General features: G+C 40.6%; 1 protein-coding gene across 2 annotated transcripts in view; it reads right to left on the bottom strand.

The window, feature by feature from the left end:
* ANO6 (anoctamin 6) overlaps positions 1-20,438 on the bottom strand; it is a 179,995-nt gene that overhangs the window by 58,763 nt on the left and 100,794 nt on the right. For both annotated transcript variants that reach the window (XM_012720473.1, XM_012720472.1), the window contains 4 exons: positions 5,164-5,229; positions 3,718-4,005; positions 3,402-3,515; positions 1,407-1,522 (listed from right to left, as the gene is read on the bottom strand). In XM_012720473.1, coding sequence (XP_012575927.1) covers positions 1,407-1,522; positions 3,402-3,515; positions 3,718-4,005; positions 5,164-5,229 — 584 coding nt within the window. The remainder of the gene's footprint in view (positions 1-1,406; positions 1,523-3,401; positions 3,516-3,717; positions 4,006-5,163; positions 5,230-20,438) is intronic.

Raw genomic sequence — 20,438 nt, forward strand, 5'->3', positions numbered from 1 at the left:
AAGACCTGTGCACTCTCCCCTAAAACACATTCCAAACTGGCTCCCACAGTCTCGCCTCCAGACTGTAGAGGAGAGGGGTCTCCAGCTTCCTGTGGCCTGTGGAGCCCATTCTCCCCATAGTCATTGCAAAATAGGAACAAGATAAAATTCCTGGAATGCTTAAAATATCACGAACGATTCTCATTGCACTTAAAGTCTAAATTGCCTTTCATGCTCCTGACATACTTTTAAGCTTCTACCTCCCCATTCTCCTTCTAATTACCACCAGTCTTGGCTATTTCCTCCAACCTCACAAGTGTATTTATGCCTCAGGGCTGTGTACAAGCTCCCCCTAGAATGACTTCTTTCAAATCTTCAAAGCACTACTTCTTTTTACTACCCAGGTCTCTGTTTCTAATTCTTCTGCTGACGATATCTTTCCTGACTCATCTTCCCAGCCCCCACCTGTTACTAATTTCGTTATTGTTGTTTGGTTGTCTGGCCTTAGTTTACCTCTCTCCAGCAGCCTTCCCTAGACCACATAAACTTTTGCAGACTAGCTTAGTTGGTGCTTTGAAGACACAAATGCTGAGCTAATCACTTTATCTTGTTAAGAGACAATGAAACATTATCTAACGGCAGATACGGAAAACAGCAAGCATTTTCTATCTCTTACCACACAATTTAAGCCAAAGAGAACATTTACTTCTGTGAATGAAGGATTTGGTGAATCTTGGTTGCTAGATTCTCTGGGAGAGAATCTTAAACTCTTGGAACTTCCCTACATATTAGTCTTGGTTATTCACAGTGCGAGCCTCCACCCCGCCTGACAGTTTATGACCATGGGGTGACTCTCAGTCCTTAGCCAGTTCTGGAGACTGACCTTGGCAGAAAACGCCACTAGGTAACAGAGCCTGGGGCTTTGAGCCGTGTGGTATTTCAATGTCCTTCAGGAAGAGAAGGAGCTGGAAACTGCCATGTGAGCAAGAATTTTATCAATCACATCTACGAAATGAAGCATCAATAAACACACCAAGGGCCTCGCTGGTGGCTAGGAGTTAAGTCTCAGCACTGTCACCTGCACAGCCTGAATACAATCCCCATCCTGGGAGCTGACCCATAGGGCACAGCACACCTCTCAAGTCTCACCTACTACTCCCTCAAGCATGGGTTTCAGTAGATACATCCACCTATTCTGCTTCTCACTGTCTCTGGTCACATACCCTTCCCCCCCCCCCCATCTTTAGCCTGCACCCCAGTTCTTGCATGCATCATAAACAAACTAATTAATTAATAAATAACCACGCTGAGCATTGACCTTACAGGGGTGGGGAAGCTTCCCCTGGGCAATGCTCTGAGGCCCGTGGCACTTGGCTGCCATGAGCACAACCTGCAATCCTGCCTCGAGTGCTCTCTGCCCAACACACCTGATGAGGTCCAAGGGCTGTTTTTTGTAGATGCTCCGGGGATGCGCCCACTCTTTGTACAGCAGGAACCTTTCACTTGGGCAGCCATTTTCCTCCGAGGGACAGCTGAAGTTGCACTGGGAAGCAGAGGCAAACAAGTGAGCATGCATTACCCCAGCATGTGTTCACAGAGCTGTTTATTATGCGCAGACATTTGTGGACCTGAATAACAGGCCATAATTTGCTGGAAGGAATGAAAAGGCAATCTGATGTTCAGTAATTCTCAACAGGGAGTATTCCTAACCCCTTGGTGGCATCTGCTTAGGCAGGTAATGGGAACACGTGGTCACTACCATCTGGGAGAAACACAACACAGGCTGGGTGAGAGCCCAAGGATGCTTCAAGTCCTACAAGAAGGTCCTACAAGAGCAAAAACAGCCACAATGTAGGAACCCCTGATTATCCAGCTCCTCCCTTGGGTCAAGGCCTTGAGGGTCATTCTGAAACTCAGACTTCCTTGTCCCCAATTCAGCAGCTTTTCTGTGACAACATGTAGAATATAAACAACAAAGAGGAGCAACATCATTTATCCACTTAGCTTAGTCAAGAAATAAAATACCCAGCATCTGCTCAAATTCAGTCTTTCTTCTTCCCATGTCCCTCGGTTTCCTTCCTTCTGAACTAGAACTAGAATATCATGCTGCCAGGCCCTAATAGGGTTACTGATATCTAATGATCCACTGCAAAACTATCCAGGTCATTCTTTGACCTGGATATAGGGCCACCATAATTATACGAGGCTTTAGTGGAAAAGAACTGGACATGCACAGATGTCAACTGAGTACTATGGAACCTTTGCATCCCAGATTAAAACTCAGGACTGCTCTGTGCTGGTATCTCCAAAGGCCCAAGTGGTGTTACAATTGATAATTCTGCTGAGGCACAAATATAAAACACACAGACATTTGCATCTCATAGCCAGAGAGCTCAGCGACTGTTCTTCACCTCTTTTCCCTACTTATGAAGCAGCATCAGTAGCCACTTAATGTCCCAGTTTTATTATTTCATACAGTGCATTTTAATTGTCTCCATTTACAAATACAGAGTAGCAACTATCAACCTCAGTTTTAGCATTCTTTGGTCTTAGAGATTCAGATAAAATGAGAGTACATGAAACAAAGTAACAGTGCAATATAATATACTAATGTCAGGGAGAAAGCTTATTTTAAATAACTTAGGTATCATATCCATGCCTTGCGAAATCATTGAAGCAGTCACATCTCAAATCAATTCATCTCTTAAGAGATGTTATCAGTGAGAGAAAAGACTCTTGAATTTGCACAGTTACTCTCATTTCAGAACATAGTCCTTACAAAATGTCAGCCATCTGCCATATTTTCATTGTAACAAGTTTTGTGATATTCCAGACAAAGTTTGAAGACAGTATGGGGGGGGGGCAGGAAAAGTCCATTACAGAAAATAGCTGAGAAAGTTTACAAAGAACTAAGACTTACAAAGAACTAAGACTTTTTTGGTTGATAAAAGCCATCTGTCATTAATTATGCAAAAAGTTAAGAAAAAATAGCAAGGATTTTTAGACCATGTGACATGAATTGATTTCAAATTAATCCTCAGAGCTCAGTAAGGTAGATATTATTTCCATGTTATGCTGAAGAAATGGGGATCAAAGAGGCTAAATGACTTTCACTAGCTCACTCCAGCTAGAAAGAGGTGGTGTGGGCATTTTGAGCCCAAGGTCTGTACTCTGACCTGAGAACGCACTGTTCACCCATGTACTCTGGAAGGGCACCATTCACTCACTCTTTGAAACTGAGGGCACCTCTGTGCTTAAGGTCAGCAGTGGACATGAGTCCCGGCCCCACCTGAGTTTGCAATCTTGCAATATGCTATCTTCGTTTTACCAAAGAATCTTAATGTGAGGAAGATTGGCCTTTCCCTATAACATCAGAACATACATTAAGTAAAATTACATTTTATTTTTGCTCTTTGACTTACATCATGGAGAGGAAAAGCTGCCTTGTAGATGCCAGAGTTTACAAGTTTGTTAATCCCAAACTTACTAACGTTACCGCTTACTTGATACTCGATCCGAGAGAGGATGAAGTAAACCTAAAACGATTCCAAAACAGAATGTGATTAATACAGTGAAATGAACCAATCATTGTTTACTGTAGTAACACAAAGCTGTAGCCAGTTTCTTTTCTGTTTCTTTTTTGTAGCATTTGAAAGCAAAACTTAAACAAATTAGTAATCACTCAGCAGCAAATTCTCAAGCACCCCAAAACAGCAACTACATTTGATTTAGACTTACAATTCGACTTCTGGTGGCTGGATTGAAAAAGACATCTTTATCTTGAATGTAAAAATCATTCATCCGGCTTTTCTCAAATGGGGCAGTGAAAAACTCTTGTTCTGGCTTGATGATATCCTCATTCACTTGGAGGACTTTGGTGAACCAGTTGAAATTAGTGAAGGCTGAGGACCGAGTTTTCAGATCATTGGGTCTCAGAGGCAATTTAATGTGCATTATCTCAGCATATGCACATAACACGTCCCACGGGGCGTGTACTTTTACAAACACAAGTTTGTCATCCACAACCTAGAAAGGACAAAAACACAAATCAGAAAAACAGACAAATGTTTTACGATTTTAAAACAGATTTTGCTTAAGTTGCTGGTAATTCAAGTATATGCAAGTATGTGTATAAAAACAGGATACCTGGTATAGTGAAGATAAAATAAAATTAGATCTGCAAACCATCACAACTTTGGCTTTAAAGATAATTTCTCCATTCGAATTATTGAAAAAGTGATTAACATGCTCATCATAGCTCTTTCATGAAATTACAAAGTGAAGAAAAACTACTTTGTTAATTTGCCTATCAATCCATCCAAATTAGTGATTAAAAATAAAAACTATAGAGTCTTCATTGCCCGGGGACTATCTGGATAAATTTTAAATTTCTTAAACCTAAAAGAGGGCTATTTGTCATCTATATGTTTAATATGCTATGTGGCCATTAAAAAGAATGCCAAAAGAATTAATTAATATAGACATGTATTTACTATATTAAAAGGAAAAAATAATTGATCACTCCCCTTTTGGGGAACAAAAAGTTCAGAGAGTATCAGGTTATTTATGGATAATTAAGATACAGATGATTGGGACTCCCCAGTAGGGCAGGGGGTAAGTCTCAGTGCCATTGCCAGCTACTAGGGCCTGAGTTCCATCCCTGACCAGGCAGCTGACCCACATAGGGTGCAGCAGAACACTCCTATTTCTCCTACTGCTCCCTTCAGCAGTGAATTTCAGTAGATCTGTCTGTTCTGCTCTCTATTCTGTCTCTGGGGAATCCTGTCACCCTCCCCCTCACCCCCACCTGCAGCTTATAACCCAGTTCTTATGCGCATAAATAAAATAAATCTTTTAAAATAATCATTAAGAAATACAGATGATTTTGATTTTCTATTATGTTTTCTAATTTGTTCATCCGTGATTGTTTCTGCAATAACAATTAAAAGAAGAAAATAATGAGAGATATACGCATTATCACGTTGTTGGACTAGAAAAAAGAGGTACTAGTTTTGATCAGAAATAAATATATATTCTATAATGTGGACTTTGATTGACACCTCTTTCTAGCCTACCACGAAGCTGCGGTTGGGGCTGCATGTTTCTGACCCCATCTAGCCTCTCAGTGGGGTGAGGTTTCTAGGGCGAAGGCCAATTGATGTCTGAATAGGGACGGGCACCTACCGATCTCGTTGCCTCAAGCTGCAGGCCACCACGGATGAGGTTAGACTCATATACTTGTCTTTTTTTCTGTCAAAAGAAATTGGAAAGTAAGTCAGGCCATCAGTTTTATCCAAGGGTAGAGAGAACTTTAAGAAACTAGTTTGACACTGATGAAGAGACATAGAGTGGCACAGAAGCAAAAGGTATTATTTCTCTTTTCAATTGAGGGTGTGGGTTCCCCAAACAGAAGGCTGTGGCGCCCACCTAGTCCCCAAGCCCCCAAAGGCCCGGCTGTCCCCAGGGTTCTCATCCATCTGTAGTGCCCACGTCTTGATTTGAGCACAATTCCAAGGCCTTATTTGGCTTTGTCTTAACCTAAGTCTTGCACACAATTGGAAGTTTGGACATTCTGTGATGTCATTTATAAGACTGAATTTTAAAAATTTTGTTCCCGGTTTATTTCCATATAAGATATCGATTTTGGATGGTGGCATTAGCTCTGCATGTGCTGATCAAATGCAATAAAACAGGAAGTTTTGGTAAAATTTGAAGGAATGCTTTCTTTCTGAAATGTGCAGAAGGTATAAACATAACTAAATCTATAAACTATAAACTTGATTTGTTCATAACATTTTTGTTTTACATGTTCATTTGACAAAATTCAGAGTGCTCTGTTTATCTGTTGGTAATTCTATCAGGTTTTGTCAAGCTGTGTCCTAAGCTGTGGGGAAGCAAGTGAAGGCAGAGACTTTTTTTTTTCTTTTTTTACTTTTTGCTTGTAAGAGTGGAGTCCAGAGGTAGGGGGTGGGGATGAGAAGATTCCCCAGAGACAGAGTTGGGGGGCAAAACAGGAGGATTGACTTAAATCCACTACTAAAGGGAGAAGCAGGTGAGACAGGGAGTCTGCTGTGCCCTGTATGGGTCAGCTCCCTGGCTGGGATGGACTCAGGCCTTAGTAGTGATAGCACTGAGACAACCAGTTGGCCATCAGGGAGGCCCAAAGGCACAGACTTGACTGGTGTCTTGAAAGAATGCTCTTGATGACTAGCTTAAACCAAGAAAAGGGGTAGACATGGGTGCTGGTCACAGACTCTGAAACCACATGCTCATGTTCAAATTCCTCTTCCTGACTTATCCACTCTTTGACAGCTGGCAGGACACTTAAACTTTCTGGTCCTTTCAAGGTTCTCCTGAGGAGAATGTGATTCAAAGCACATAAAGCTTACATCAACTAGCATTACTATTTTGAGGTCACAGGTTAACTGAATTAATTCTATGGAAGACAACAAAAAGGACTGGCTTAAAATTGTTTTGAAGGTCAGCGGTTAACAAGATAGAGAGGAACTGCTAGTCAACCCAGTGGACTGGCAGGAGGGCCATTCTGCTTTGGCAGCCCCATTTGTGGTTTGCCCATTATGAGTGGGCAGAGGAGACGTTGAGCTGCTGTGAATAGTGCCTGAAGCATGGAAAGCATCTAGAACACCCTAAGTGAAAAAGTAGACAGTCCCAGTGAAGAAGGAAGTTTGGAACAGGGGGCCCCAAGCCATAAGTCCATTTATCAGCCTGACTTAGAAACACTGACAACCAACAGACCAGGAGGGAGCCCACCACCCCAATTCAACTTAAATGGAATGTGAAGAACAGCAAAATAATAGCACAATAGAAATGGACCAAAGCTGGTTTCAGAAAAGTAGGCAGAAAAACTGGGAAACTCAGTGGTCAGGCCTTGGTGGCCTGGGAGACCCCACAGGCCCATCCAATCAGCAAGAAACATACTCAGAGACATCCAAGGGCAACCCCACTCCCTGCCTTCTGTACCCAGTTAAGCACCTGCTTCTCACCTCCTCCGTAGCTACCTACTTGGGACTTTTCTCTGTTGAGTTTTCCTCTTATCTATCAACAACAAACCACTTGGCTTTTCTGTAACTCTGGTCTCGACAATTCTTTCCTCACCAAAAGAACAGAGGAAGAGACTCCTTGGGGTACTTGGACTCCATGCCTGCTCCTCCCAAACCCCTGATTCAAGGAGAAAAAAATTTAACCCAAGGCCAACATATTTTGGAGAAGTCTCAGAAACAGAATACCCTGTAGTTTCATTCAACAAAGTTATGTAGCACAAACACCAGGTCCAGAACCGGATGTCCAGAACAGATGTTTTTATGAGTTTTACAAATATAACATATTTAATTGCTTGCTACAAGTTGAGTGTACCATAGTAAGTAACTTGGAGGCAAACCAAACGACCTATAATTCCTCTAAAAGCAAAGAAGCAACTTGCCCAGAATGCCTGCCCTGTAACGCATCATAGGCACTACAGGGCACAGGAAGCCTAAGGGGCAGCTTCCCCTCCACTCTGCCTGTCTCCACCCCTACCTCCATCTCTTCAGGGTGCTAAGAGTCTCAGTCCTTTCTTCTCCTGACTTCCTACCTGCCCATTCCCAAACTCACTGACTCAGATGGACCTGGCATCCTGTTAAGCAGCTTTTCTTAACCCTGCCTCTCAATGCTCATATTTTAACCTGCACCGAGTCTAGACCTCATTCTTACCACTTCATCCTTCACTACTAGGTAACAAGCATTTTCCAGACTGCAAAAGTTCAGCATAGAACCTGGCACTCAGTATGTGCCCGATATCTGTTTGTTGAAAAAATAGATTCAGATGTCTTCATCTTCAGACATTTCTTGAAAAACATCCCACGGAGTGCTAAAGATTCAAAGAAGAATTTGTGTGTGTGTGTGTGTGTATGTAGAAGAACTGGGGTGCAGGCCAGGGGTGTGGAGGGGGTAGGGGTGAGAGGGATCACCAGAGACAGAGTAGGGAGCAGAAAGGTGGATCCAATGAAATCCACTAAGAGAGGAGCAGCAGGCAAGACTGGAGAGGACTGCTGCACAGTGTGGGTCAGCTCTCTGGCTGGGGATTGTGCTCACGCCATAGCATGATAACCTGAGACTCAACACCGAAGCACCAGGGAGGCTCCCAGGAAGAATTAAAATAACCCAGAGGAGCTACAGAGAAACCCAGCACCCAGTGACGTAGTCCCACAGCAGGACTGAAGTACTCATCCTTGAGTCTCTGGTGCTGTCCTGGCATCTGCTGATCCCCAATGACCATTGTCCCTCTAGCAAATCTTGTCTTTTAATCTTGACATCCTGAGCGCCTAGACCAGGATTAGGGCTGAATTAACCTCATATAGATGATGAATGAACAAGTCAGCTGATTGGATGTGAATCATTGACCACCTATTCCACAGAACAAACTAGGGTTCCAGTTACCACAGCCCAGCAACCATATGCTCCCTTGCCCGAACCCTGCCCCACATGTTCATGAACTTGTATTTCTGAGCATTGAGGACAGGGCAACGAGGAGTGCTATCACTTAATTATTTTTCAGTACTAGATAGCTCAGGGGCATCCAGAAGATGAAGTGATTTCCAGACTCCTTGGAGACAGTTATTTGATGACACAGGGCTGGCCCAGAGCCCTGGGTGAAGGCAGCCCTGGGGTACAGCGTCATCAAACACACAGACATGCACCACCCTGGTTTTGTCTCAGGATGGCTCCAGAAAAAAGGAGCATTTTCAGGTCCCCTGCTCCACCCAAGTGAGGGTAGAGCTGAGCAGAGAGGAGGAGAAGCTGGAGAGGAGACTGGAGAAGGATGGAAGAAGATAAGGAGCCAGAAGGAGACCTGGGGGAGGCACATGGAGCAGAGACATGTGAAGAAGCTGCACTTGATCCTGGACTGGTTGGAACAGAGGTGGTGAGAGACCCATGGGGAAGGGAACAATGACAGCATTTATCATGATCTTTATGTTGCTCATTTCTTCCTGGACTTGTCCAGCCGCTTCTGCCACTTTCCCATGGGTCCCCACCAAAAGGTGTTTTGGACTGATGACACACTTTTCAGTGTCAGAAGTCCTGCTTTGGGCCAACCTTATTTGGCTGGGTACTTACCCACGAGGACACTGGGTGCTGGATTTGGGAACTACAGTCTTTGTCTTGTCTTTCTTGCACATGAATTGTATTAAAGTTCCATTCCACTGAAGTTAGTCTTAAGCACGAGTTATGTTTTGTTTGGATGCAGTAGATGGCAGAACCTATTTAGAACTGGCAGGTAGGGGTCCCCTTATCCCACCCTATAACATTTTTTTTTTAAGTGCAAAACATCTAATGAAAAGAGGCAACTCCAATCCACTTGGCCTCCTGCTGTGTACCCTGTGAGCCCTAATCTCTCCAGTGAGACACCAGTGACACCATCTTACTGGAACTCCAGGAAATGGGTTTAATACCAGGCTCCTTAACCCTCCCTTTCCTTGATTGTTCTGTACCATCTGGTCATCCTGGTCCTCAGGCTACCATCTTTGATACCTGATAGATATACAACTTTTTCATTAAATGACGGATAAAAACATGTCTTCCTACCTCCTCCATTTTGCCCCATATCTGTGCGTAAAGAAATAAGTTGCTGATATACTTGGTACATGTGACTACCACAGATGCAGAGAACATTGGAAACAGTTCTCTACTATCACATTTTAACAGCTTGATAACTTTTGCTCAGAGATGGATTCTCTCAGTGAGGTTAACCAATCTCAAATCGTTGGCTATTTAGGTTGTTTCTGAGTTTTCATAATGACGAAGATCCTTGTGGAGCAATCTTTGTGCATCTGTTACTTTCTCAGGATAAAGATCTAGAGCACAACTGTTAAATCAGTTTAATTTTTTTTTATCTGTATTGCTATATTGTCCTCCAGAAAGGTCATACTAACTTATCTTTACTTCTCATGTAGTTTCTAAAAAAAAGAATTCCTGAGATTGTGATTTTTCACAAGATAACTGGTGGACCTTGGAGACCAGTTATAAAATTCTCTATTTTACCATGAACTATAAATACTTAAGCAGCTGAAAGAATGATAGGGCATTTTTTATTTGCTGAAACATGTTGATGCATCACCTTGGTGGTACTAAGACAGTTCTTTTGTCTGTCTTAGCGGCAATCCACAAAGCACTAGTAGAATATTGTAAAATTGTTCAAACCATTTTCTGGGTTTTTGTCAGGTTGCTAAATTAGCATATGTGTTATATTTGTTCAATAGGCACATATCAAGGAAAAACTGCTGACTTACGATTGCCTGAGTCTGTTTAATATGAAGTCATCATCTCTGCTTCTCCATAGAATTTACACTTGGATAAACAACAGTTTTCTTGACATTTAAAAAAAATGAGGGTAGAGTTGACTTCCATGTTAACACTGAAAGAAAATTAAACTGCATATTGTTTGACAGCCGTCACTCAATAAATATTGGCTGAAAAAATGATTATATGAGGCTATACAACTTTTAACTAAAAATTATGTGCCTTGATGAAAACCTTTTCACACAAGATATGGTCCTATGATTCTACAGTCTCAGACTTACATCTGACAGTGCAAAATGTTTAAACTAAATTTCTCAGGTCTAAGAAAGTCTAGTTATACATGAAATGGTGCTGTCAATTCCTCTATATCTAGAGGAGCAAACTCACTGATACTGTAACCTCAATCTGCCCTTATTTGTGTGTGTAGAAGGACTGGGTGCAGACCAGAGGTGCGGAGGTTGAGAGGACTCACCAGAGACAAAGTTGGGAGCAGAACAGGTGGATCTACTGAAATCCACTGCTGCAGGGAGCAGTGGGTGAGACGAGTTCCGTTAGCTCCCTGGCCAGGGATCGAACTCAAGCTGTAGTGGTGATAGTGCTAAGATTTAACCTTTAGGCAACCAAGGAGGCCCCAATATCTACCCCCCCTTTTTTTTTTTTAAAGATTTATTTATTTATTCATACAGAACTGGAGTATAGCACAGAGATGTGGAGGGTGAGAGGATTCACAGGAACAGAGTGGGGAGCAGAACAGGCAGATCAACGAAGTACACTGCTGAGGGGAGCAGCGGGCGGGTCAGGAGAGGTCTGCCACGCCATGTGGATCTCCTCAGGGCAGGCAGGGATCGAATTCATGTGGAATTGGCTTAAGCTTCTTAGTGCAGTGCTTTAACCCACTGCGCCACCAGGGAGGGCCTATATCTACCCTATTTTAAAACTACTTCTAGTAAAGTCCAAGTGACAATGACCATTAAGAACTCATGTATGTCACAAAAAAAGATGCCTGAGATTCTGCTATTGTTGGTGGAGAATGGAATTGGGGGCTAAACGTAAGAAAGGCACAGGAACATAGTTTTGACTCTAGAAACTGGAATTTTATTCCTATTTCTTCTGAAAAGTTAATAAAACTATCAAGGAGATAAAAGAATAAAGCGATCAAAATCACAAAGGACAGAGTGGCATAATTAAGGAAGCTTTCTGTCCCTAAGCACCTAAGATTACACATCACGTTTGGCTTTATAAAGTAACCCTTGGAAGGGAATTCCCTTTGAATTACTCGGTAACAAAACTAACTGTAAATATCCATCTACCACTGTCTTCATGTCACCCAGATTTTTTAGCAGGGGTAGTGATGTCTAAGAAGTAAAATTACTGTATACTCTGTGATGATAAAACAGCTGACATCAGTTGGGATGAATGAACTGTACGCACAGATTACTGTATTGTAATTAAGTATGGATGGTGCTGACATTATTATTATTTTTTTAACTTGCTAATCTTTGTCAAGCCCACAAGGATGGTTAAGAAATAAACAGAAGGTATTAAATTTGTGTAAAAAATTATTGTATAATTACTTAAATGCTATTTATTTATCATGTTCCCAAAAAAGTTTGTGAAGGGGGACCTTCTTTAAAAATCACATGTTAATGGTAAAACATTTAATGTTAGTGGACTGATTTGATGAATTTACTCAAGCAGGTAATGCACAAGGGGAGAGAAAAAAAGGATGAGTTGTAAATAATCAGCACAAAATGGAAGTGAATATTTCACTGAAGTTCACACCTAACTTTACTTTTTAAATTAATATTTTTGGTGGAGTTGCAAGAGGTAAATATTCTTTGTGGGTAACTCGAAAGCAGATTTTCTAAGAAAAAAAAATCACCAATACTCCACTGCTAAGATCACTGCTGTAAATATTTCAGTGCATTATTTTCCACACTCACCTGCTTATCTGGGCAACTTGGGATACTTCTAGCAATGGAGACTCTTGGTTATCTATAGGATGGGGCCTAGACTTGTTAGTGACTTTACAAGGTTTCGCCATCAGAAAAATAAGAAATACAGGGTTTTATTTTTTTCCCTCTGTATATAAACAGCTGTTCTTGTGTGCTGATCTCCTGCAAAGCCATTCTATGCTACTCTGTAGAGCTGATATTTTGCAGCTGTGTACCATTTCACAGATGACGCTTTAGAACACAGAGATGTGAGTGACAGGGATGAGAGTAGATGACAACTTCAATCAAACTTGAGGATTCAGAAGGGCCAAAGAAAAAAGGTTTTGTCTTCTCCACATCTTTCCAAGATAAAATGGAATACTTGGTTTTACTTTTCCGAATTGCATTGTCTTCTTTGTGTGTTTATGATTTGGGACCATGTACACATTCCATTTTGGAGGGGAAAAAAACAAGATCTGGACTCAGTGCTCTGGTGTGTTAGTACTCAAAAATAAAGCCAAACGTGCTTTACACAAAGTAACACATTTTGCAGCTGTAATTTGAAACTGTGAATTTTAATTTAATTTATTCCTTTTAACCCACAATCTTGGTTTATGAAAGCAGAGTATAAAGGAAAGAGATTAAAAACATAAAGAAAAGATCTCTGCCTTAGTCTAAAATATGAAGGAGTCAAACAGGACCTGATTTCACTTCTTAACACAGAAGATAGAACAATGATCAAAAGAAACTGAGAAGGCTAGACCACTCTCTGTCTCTACCTATCCTATCCTAATATGAAGCTCAAGTTTCCAATTCAAGGACTCTTTATGGCAGATATGTAAGTTCCAAGAATTATATATTCTTCTGATTCCTTATAACCCCTGAAATTCCTCATTCATTTATTTCTTCCAGTTAGAGAATGTATACCAATGTTCTGTCTATTCAACCATGTCTCCTGGTAAAAGACTCCATGGAGGATTCTTTCTGGATGATCCTTATACCAGAATATTATATTCCTTTCACAATCAGCTTTTTTCCCCCATTGTATTGAGACTTTAACTGTGCTATAATGATCATTTTTTGCTGATTATTAGACACTGGAGAAAACATGCATTGCTGGAGACTTCAACACTCCACTCTCACCAACAGACAGATTAACAAGACAGAAAATAAGCAAAGACACAATCACTTTAAACAAAAATCTAGACCACGTGGGTTGAACAGACATTTAGAGGGCGCTATACCCCTAGAAAGTCAATACCCATTTTTTTCAAGTGCACAATGGATCATTTTCCAGGATTGACCACAGATTAGGTCACAAGACAAGTAGCAACACATTCATGAAGGCTGAAATGACACAAGGTATTTTCTCTGACCACAAAGGTATGGAATTAGAAGTCAGTGACAGAAAGAAAACAAGGAAATCCTATAACGTGGAAATGGAACAACACACTACTTTTAGACCAGTGCAAAAGAAAAAATACCGTAAGACCAATAATAATGTGGACACACTCTCTGGGACATGTGGGACACAGAGAAGTACACAGCAAGCCACGCCCACATCAAGAGATAAGAAGGAGCTCAAATAAAAAAACTGCCTGTCATGTCAAGGAAACAAGAAAATGAAGAATGAAAACAATTCCAAAAGACAAAATATTAAAATTAAAGTAAAAATAAATGAATTAGAAATTGAAAAAATCCAAAAGATCAATCGAGCCATACACTGATTCTTTGAAAAAATTAACAAAATAGACAAGCCTCTAGAAAAAAAAGGGAGAAAACTCAAATAAATTGGATCACAAAGGAGAAAAAGTTAAAACAGACTGCAGGAACTCAGAGGGTGATAAGAGAATACTCTGTATACTTATATGCAGCAATATTAAGTCCAACAACCTAGAAGACATGGACAGATACTTAGAATCACACAATCATCCAAGGCTGAATATGGGAGAAACAGAAAACCCAAAGAAAGCAATCACAAACAAGAAACTTGAAACAGTTGAAACTTCCCCAAAACAAAAGCCCAAGAACAGGTGGATTCACAAGTGAATTTTTACAAATTTTGCAAAGACAAACAAATACCTATCCTGTTCAATCCCTTCCAAAAAACTGAGTTGAGAAGGAATTTGTCCAAACACATTTTATGAAGCCAACATTATGCTAATCCCAAAACTAAAAATAGGCAACACAAGGAAAAAAAAACTACAGTCCAATTTTCCTAAAAACACAGATGCAAAAATCCTCAGTAAAATCTAGCAAACTGAATCCAATAACGAGTTAAAGGACTGTACATCATGACCAAGTGAGATTTATACCAGATACACAGGATGGTTTAACATCCAAAAATCAATCAATGTAATTTACCACATCAACAAAAAGGAAAATAAAAACCATATGATCATGTCAATAGATGCTGAGAAACCAGTTGTTACTAGTCAGCATCCATTTATAACGAAAACCCATGAAATACTAAGGATAAATGGAACATATATTAACAAATAAAGCCACATATGATAAGCCCACAGCTAGTATCATTCTTAGTGGTAAAAAACTGAAAGTGTTTTCACTAAGATCTGGTACAAAACAAGCAACCTAATCAAAAAATGGGCAGAAGAGCTAAAAAGACACCGCTCAAAGAAATAGGTACCTGAAAAAAAATTGTTCATCATTCGCTATCATGAGGGAAATGTAAATCAAAACCACAATGAGATCCCACCTCACACCAATGAGATTAGCCCCTATTAAGAAATCCACAAAAAGTGCTGGAGGTAGCGTGGAGATAAAGGAACAATCTTACACTGCTGGTGGGAATATAAGTAGAATGGAGATTCCTCAAAAGACTAACAATGAATCTGCTATTTGACCCAGCAATTCCACTACTAGGAATCTACCCAAAGGTAGAAAACCCACACTCCTTTGTTTATTGCAGCTCTATTTACAACAGCCAAGTTATGGAAACAACCCAAATGCCCCAGAACAGATGACTGATCAAGAAGATGTGAAATACTACTCAGCAATCAAAAAGATAAACCTGTGTATTTGCAGCAACAGGGACAGAGCTGGAAGAGATCATGTTCAATGAAATGAGCCAGAAGGAGAAGATAACTACTGAATGGTTTCACTTATATGTAGAATGTAGAGAAACTAAACAAAGGTTCTGACAAAGATAACCTTTAAAACAAACCCTGAAAGATGACCACAGGTCTGAGGCATCCAAGAGGGATGGAGGGAGGAACCAGGAAGGGCTATGGAGAGGGGAGGACAATGGGTAAGGGTGAGCCCAATGGAATATGGTAGAAGATTATGGGTGCTCTGCTGCTGGAGAACTGTGGTGACTATCCCTGAGGGGAGAATTCCTTTATTGTGGAAAAAAATAAGCAAGAGCATAAAATAATGGAAACTATTTTTTTTAAATAAGAGAAAAAAATACAAGAAACAAAATTTTAAAATCTTAAAAGAAACATGAGAAAGCAGAACTAAAAACATTTATCACAGTCCTTAGATAGAACTTAGAAAAATCACTATGCTTCTATTTTTACACATGATAAACCACAAGCTACAATTTTAAGTGCTTCTGAGCAACAGCAACAAAAGCTTTCAATAAGAATAGTTGATAAAATGTATAAGAGCTTCATGGTCATTGTTAAAAAGCCTTACTGAAAAATATAAGATTCTATAAATGGGGTAGTGGGCTGTGCTCCTTGTACTAGAATTGTTTGCTAAACTTACAAACATTTCCAAAGAGAGCTTACTCAGCTCCCATGCAAAACACCTGTCTTCAGAACTCATATCAAACAATGGGTAACAGATTTTATTTTGTTCATTTATTTTGTTCGTAGAACTGGGATGTAGGCCAGAGGTGTGGGGGTAAGAGGAGGAACCAGGGACAGAGTGGGGAGCAGAACAGGCAGATCTACTGAAATTCACTACTGAAGGGAGCAGCGGGAGAGACAGGATAGGTCTGCTGTGCCATGTTGGGTCAGCATCATGGCCAGAGATTGAACTCATGCCACAGCGGAGACAGAACTAAGCCTTAACCCCTAGACCACCGTGGAGGCCCATATGGGTAACCAATTTGAAAACTCACAGGATCAGAGTGATCTTGCATTACCTTGTTCTGGATATAATTTAGTTTGGTTAATCATTTGAATAAATCTCTTTTTCTATGGTCTCTACTGTCCAGGTTCTGCTGCCAATTCTTAAAGAATTTGCAAGATCAGATACGAAATGCTGGCAGATAGTCTCATATACACTTTTTATCAACTTCAAGAAAATAACTTTTGCGTCCACTTTTTGAAATGGCTTTTGCTGACAAATTAATTCATAAACACACACAGTATTGTTTTTGCTGTTTTTTGGTGCTCACCCACTGCTTTGACCCTTTCAACATCTTTACCATCACTACAATGACCCATGATTTAGTCATAAACTCATCTGTTTGAAGGGAGACCAAGTACCAAACAAAACAAAATTCAAAATAGATAAATTCTGGCATGTGTTAGCAGTTCTTGCGAAAAGGAGACAGAAGAAGCATTACTCAATGAACTGAGCAGAAGGAGGCAGAAAAATATAAGGTTTTAGTTAAAATCTCTGCTCCTCAACATACAGAAAAACATATTCCGATATACTTAACCCTGTACTATGTCAGATACCACTGCCTGTCTACTATGCAATCACTCTCTCCCTCATTACATAAAAAAACACCTGATGATTTTATGTACTGGGACATCAGATAACCCAGGAGAGGAAAGGCTAGTCTTCACTGATCTGCTCCAGGGGAGGGGACCTCATTCACCTTGTTGCGGATGAATGAATTGTACAGAAAAGTCTGATGATGGCCCCTCTAGGAGAGATTCCTCTCCCCATAAAAAAAGGTCGTAAGAAAAGCAAACCCTCTTTTTGCCTCTAAATGCCCGGATATGTAGCAGGTACCTTGTAACAAAATCAAGCCTCTTTAAAGAACAGACAATGTGGCCTCCCTATTGGCCTAGGATTTAAGTCTCAGTGTTATCACCCCTATGGCCTGAGTTTGATTCCCCAGGAGGGATCTGACTCACATAGGGTAGCAGACCTCTCCTGTCTCATCTGCTGCTCCCCTCAGCAGTGGATTTCAGTGGATCTGCCTGTTCTGCTCCCCACTCTGTCTCTGGTGCATCCTCCCACCACTCACTTGTGGCCTACACCCCAGTTCTTCTATGCAAAAAAAAAAAAAATACAAAACAAAAAAGAAAGAGCTAACCTTTTGAGGCTGGCAAGCAGGATGGGAGAAACATCCACTCTCAATGACCTCATCAAGCCAATAAATTATCTAACCCAGGATGGCCTTATCTCCAGGCTACCTCTTAAATGAGAAAACTGTTATTTCCTTTGATAGCATTTAAGTCATTTTGAGTTTAGGTTTCCTGTTATTTGCAGTTAAAAGCCAAACTATTCTGTAACAAGGTCTATTTGGATTAGATGAGCACATATTATTGAAACAACTTATCATCACCCGGATATGGTATCTGGAAGTAAATCACTTTTCCCATCATGTCCTGCCCTGTGAAGCCTCTGACTATTATCACTAATACAATGAGACAAAGTTATATGCTATTTGGAGGTTGGGCTAGAAACATATTTTCTCTTTGGCTCATGAGAAGAAGTGGTCATTGAGTCCTCTATGTCCTTTTTTCATTGCCCAGTTCCCCTTCACAACACTCCTCAGATCAGCCCCTAGCACAGACAACTGGGCTGTTTCTATAGGAAATCAGTATGATCTAGACATCATTTTTTTGCCCTCAAGGGAAACATAATTTTGAAGTTGCCTTTCCATGGTGTTATACTCCATCCTGAATAAGGTCTGATGGGGAATATGATGGAACCTGCCCATGTTTTTCCACTAATAAAAATGTAATGCCAAATTTGAATTTTGAATTCTGGTGGAGTCTTTAAATTAATACGAATAGAGACTCGAGGTCTCCCCAAAACACTATTTATACTACCCAATATAACAGGGCATCCCTGGTGGCCCAGGAGTTGAGTCTCAGCAATATCAAGACTGGGGCCTGAGTTTGATCCCCGACCAGGCTGCTGACCCACATAGTGCAGCAGGCCTCTCCTGTCTCACCCACTGCTCCCCTCAGCAGTGGATTTCAGTCAATCTGCCAGTCATGCTCCCCACTTTGTTTATAGTGAATCTTTTCACCCCCACACCTCTGGCCTGCACCCCAGAAAATCTTTTTAAAAAATGAGTTAAGGGCTTCCTTGTTGGCTTCGTGGTTAAATCTTAACACTATCACAGCAATGGCCTGAGATGGATCCCCCTTCAGGGAGCTGACCCACATGGCACAGCAGACCTCTCCTATCTTTCCTGTTGCTGCTCTGAGCAGTAGATCATGTTCTAGTCCCCACTGGTGAATCCTCTCACCCCCTATCCCTCTGGCCTGCACAACCAGTTCTTCCATGCAAAACAAAAAAATAAACAAAACCCAACGTAATAACACATCAACCCCTGAGTCTGGGATTGTGAAAGTTAATGATACTTGTTTTATGATTTATGAGCATTACCCTGGGACCTTTGTTCCTGTGAAAGAAAATGCAGACTTTATTAATGATATAAGCAGCTCCAGGGCCCCTTCACCTTGACAGTAATCTCTTATCTAAAACCAGAACTGTTTCCTTTTTACTTCACTAGATGAGATTTGTTGAACTTACTTTACATAGAGCGCAGTTGAGCTCTATTGACATATGGACGCTCAATGAATATTTGATGGTGGAAACTATACTGGTACAGAATATATCTTGGTGTCCACAGGAGAATGGTAAAATATTCTAAGCTATTTAATTTAGGCATAAATTTATGTAAAAGAAGAGATTCATGTCTTTTCACCCCAGTGCATTCCATTAGGAATACCCCCAATTAAAAGGGAGGCAACAGGAATGAACATTATTTCCTAATATATACTGAAAATTTCTGTGTATATTTTACACACACACACACACACACACACACACACACACACACACTACTTTATTCCATCCTAACCATAATTATATGGACATATTATTGGGAACCTCATTTTCCTGAATTTAAGATGCCAATGACTAAATGGTGAGGCAGTATTTGATGTACCAGTAAGAAAAAAGTTGATGACATTATGATATCTGATTGGTAGACTGTACCCTGATTTCACAGATGTCAAAATGTAAAAATAATATGCATCTTACAAATAATAAAATTCAATACTGATAAGGAAATAAACTCAAGTCACACAGTTAGTTATGACAAGGACAAGCTACGATGAGACATGTTACTTTCCACAGGACAGAGTTATTACTAAGAAACAGCTGGTCAACCAGAAGTCACCTTCTCCATAGTCCCAACTTTTGGCCAGTAGAGTATGGAAACAATGACTTGTCACTTCTAACTGTGAGAAGTAAAGAGTAATAGTACTTTCCTACCCAATCTCATGCCCTGCCTATAATTGAGGCTGATATCCAGGACAGCCTACAAGTATCAGTTGAACACAGCAGAACCTGTTAGTCAGGATGAATGACCACAGCGAACAAAAAGCCTTGTTCAACCTTCAAATCACTGTTCCAAATAGAGGCGCCACACTTGGCTCATAAAGGCCATTAGAATTCACAACTACTTTATTTTGGGGCTAGAATTACCCCCCAAAAATACAGCAGCAAGATTAGAACTTGAATATGATATTCTAAAATATGGACTCAGCCAATGAGCCAGGAAAACATTACCCTTCATTAAACAGACAAATCAAAAATAAATTAAACAGGATTTATTGCTTTATTTTAAGCAGCATTCACAATTCAGTTTGAAAAAAAATAAATAGAAATCAATAGATTTAAGACTGACATATTTCAAAGAGATATATTTCAAGACAGAGGTAAACAAAGAAAATACATAAAGCAAGCCCTTGAAGAACATTGCTTTGTTCAAATTTGTTTCTGTGTTGGTGGGAAAAAAAATTGATTCTCACCTGGAACTGAGGTCTGTATGGAGTTGGCATGTTCATCCCACACCAGGTGGGGTTTCTACCAGTGCAAGAGTTCTTCCCACACCCCAAAGATTTGCATGTTGAGTTAATTAGCATGTCTGACTGTTCCACTCTGAGTGTGGGTACATGTGTGAAGGTTCTTGTCAGGGAACTGGGTCCTGTGCAGGGCTGGCTCCTAGGAGCCTTGGTCCCTGAGGTGCTGAGTGGACCTAAGGGCTGCTAAGCTGGAGTA

Source organism: Condylura cristata, unplaced genomic scaffold (assembly GCF_000260355.1).
Source record: "Condylura cristata isolate star-nosed mole 26May11 unplaced genomic scaffold, ConCri1.0 scaffold00004, whole genome shotgun sequence".
Classification (NCBI taxonomy): Eukaryota; Metazoa; Chordata; class Mammalia; order Eulipotyphla; family Talpidae; genus Condylura; species Condylura cristata.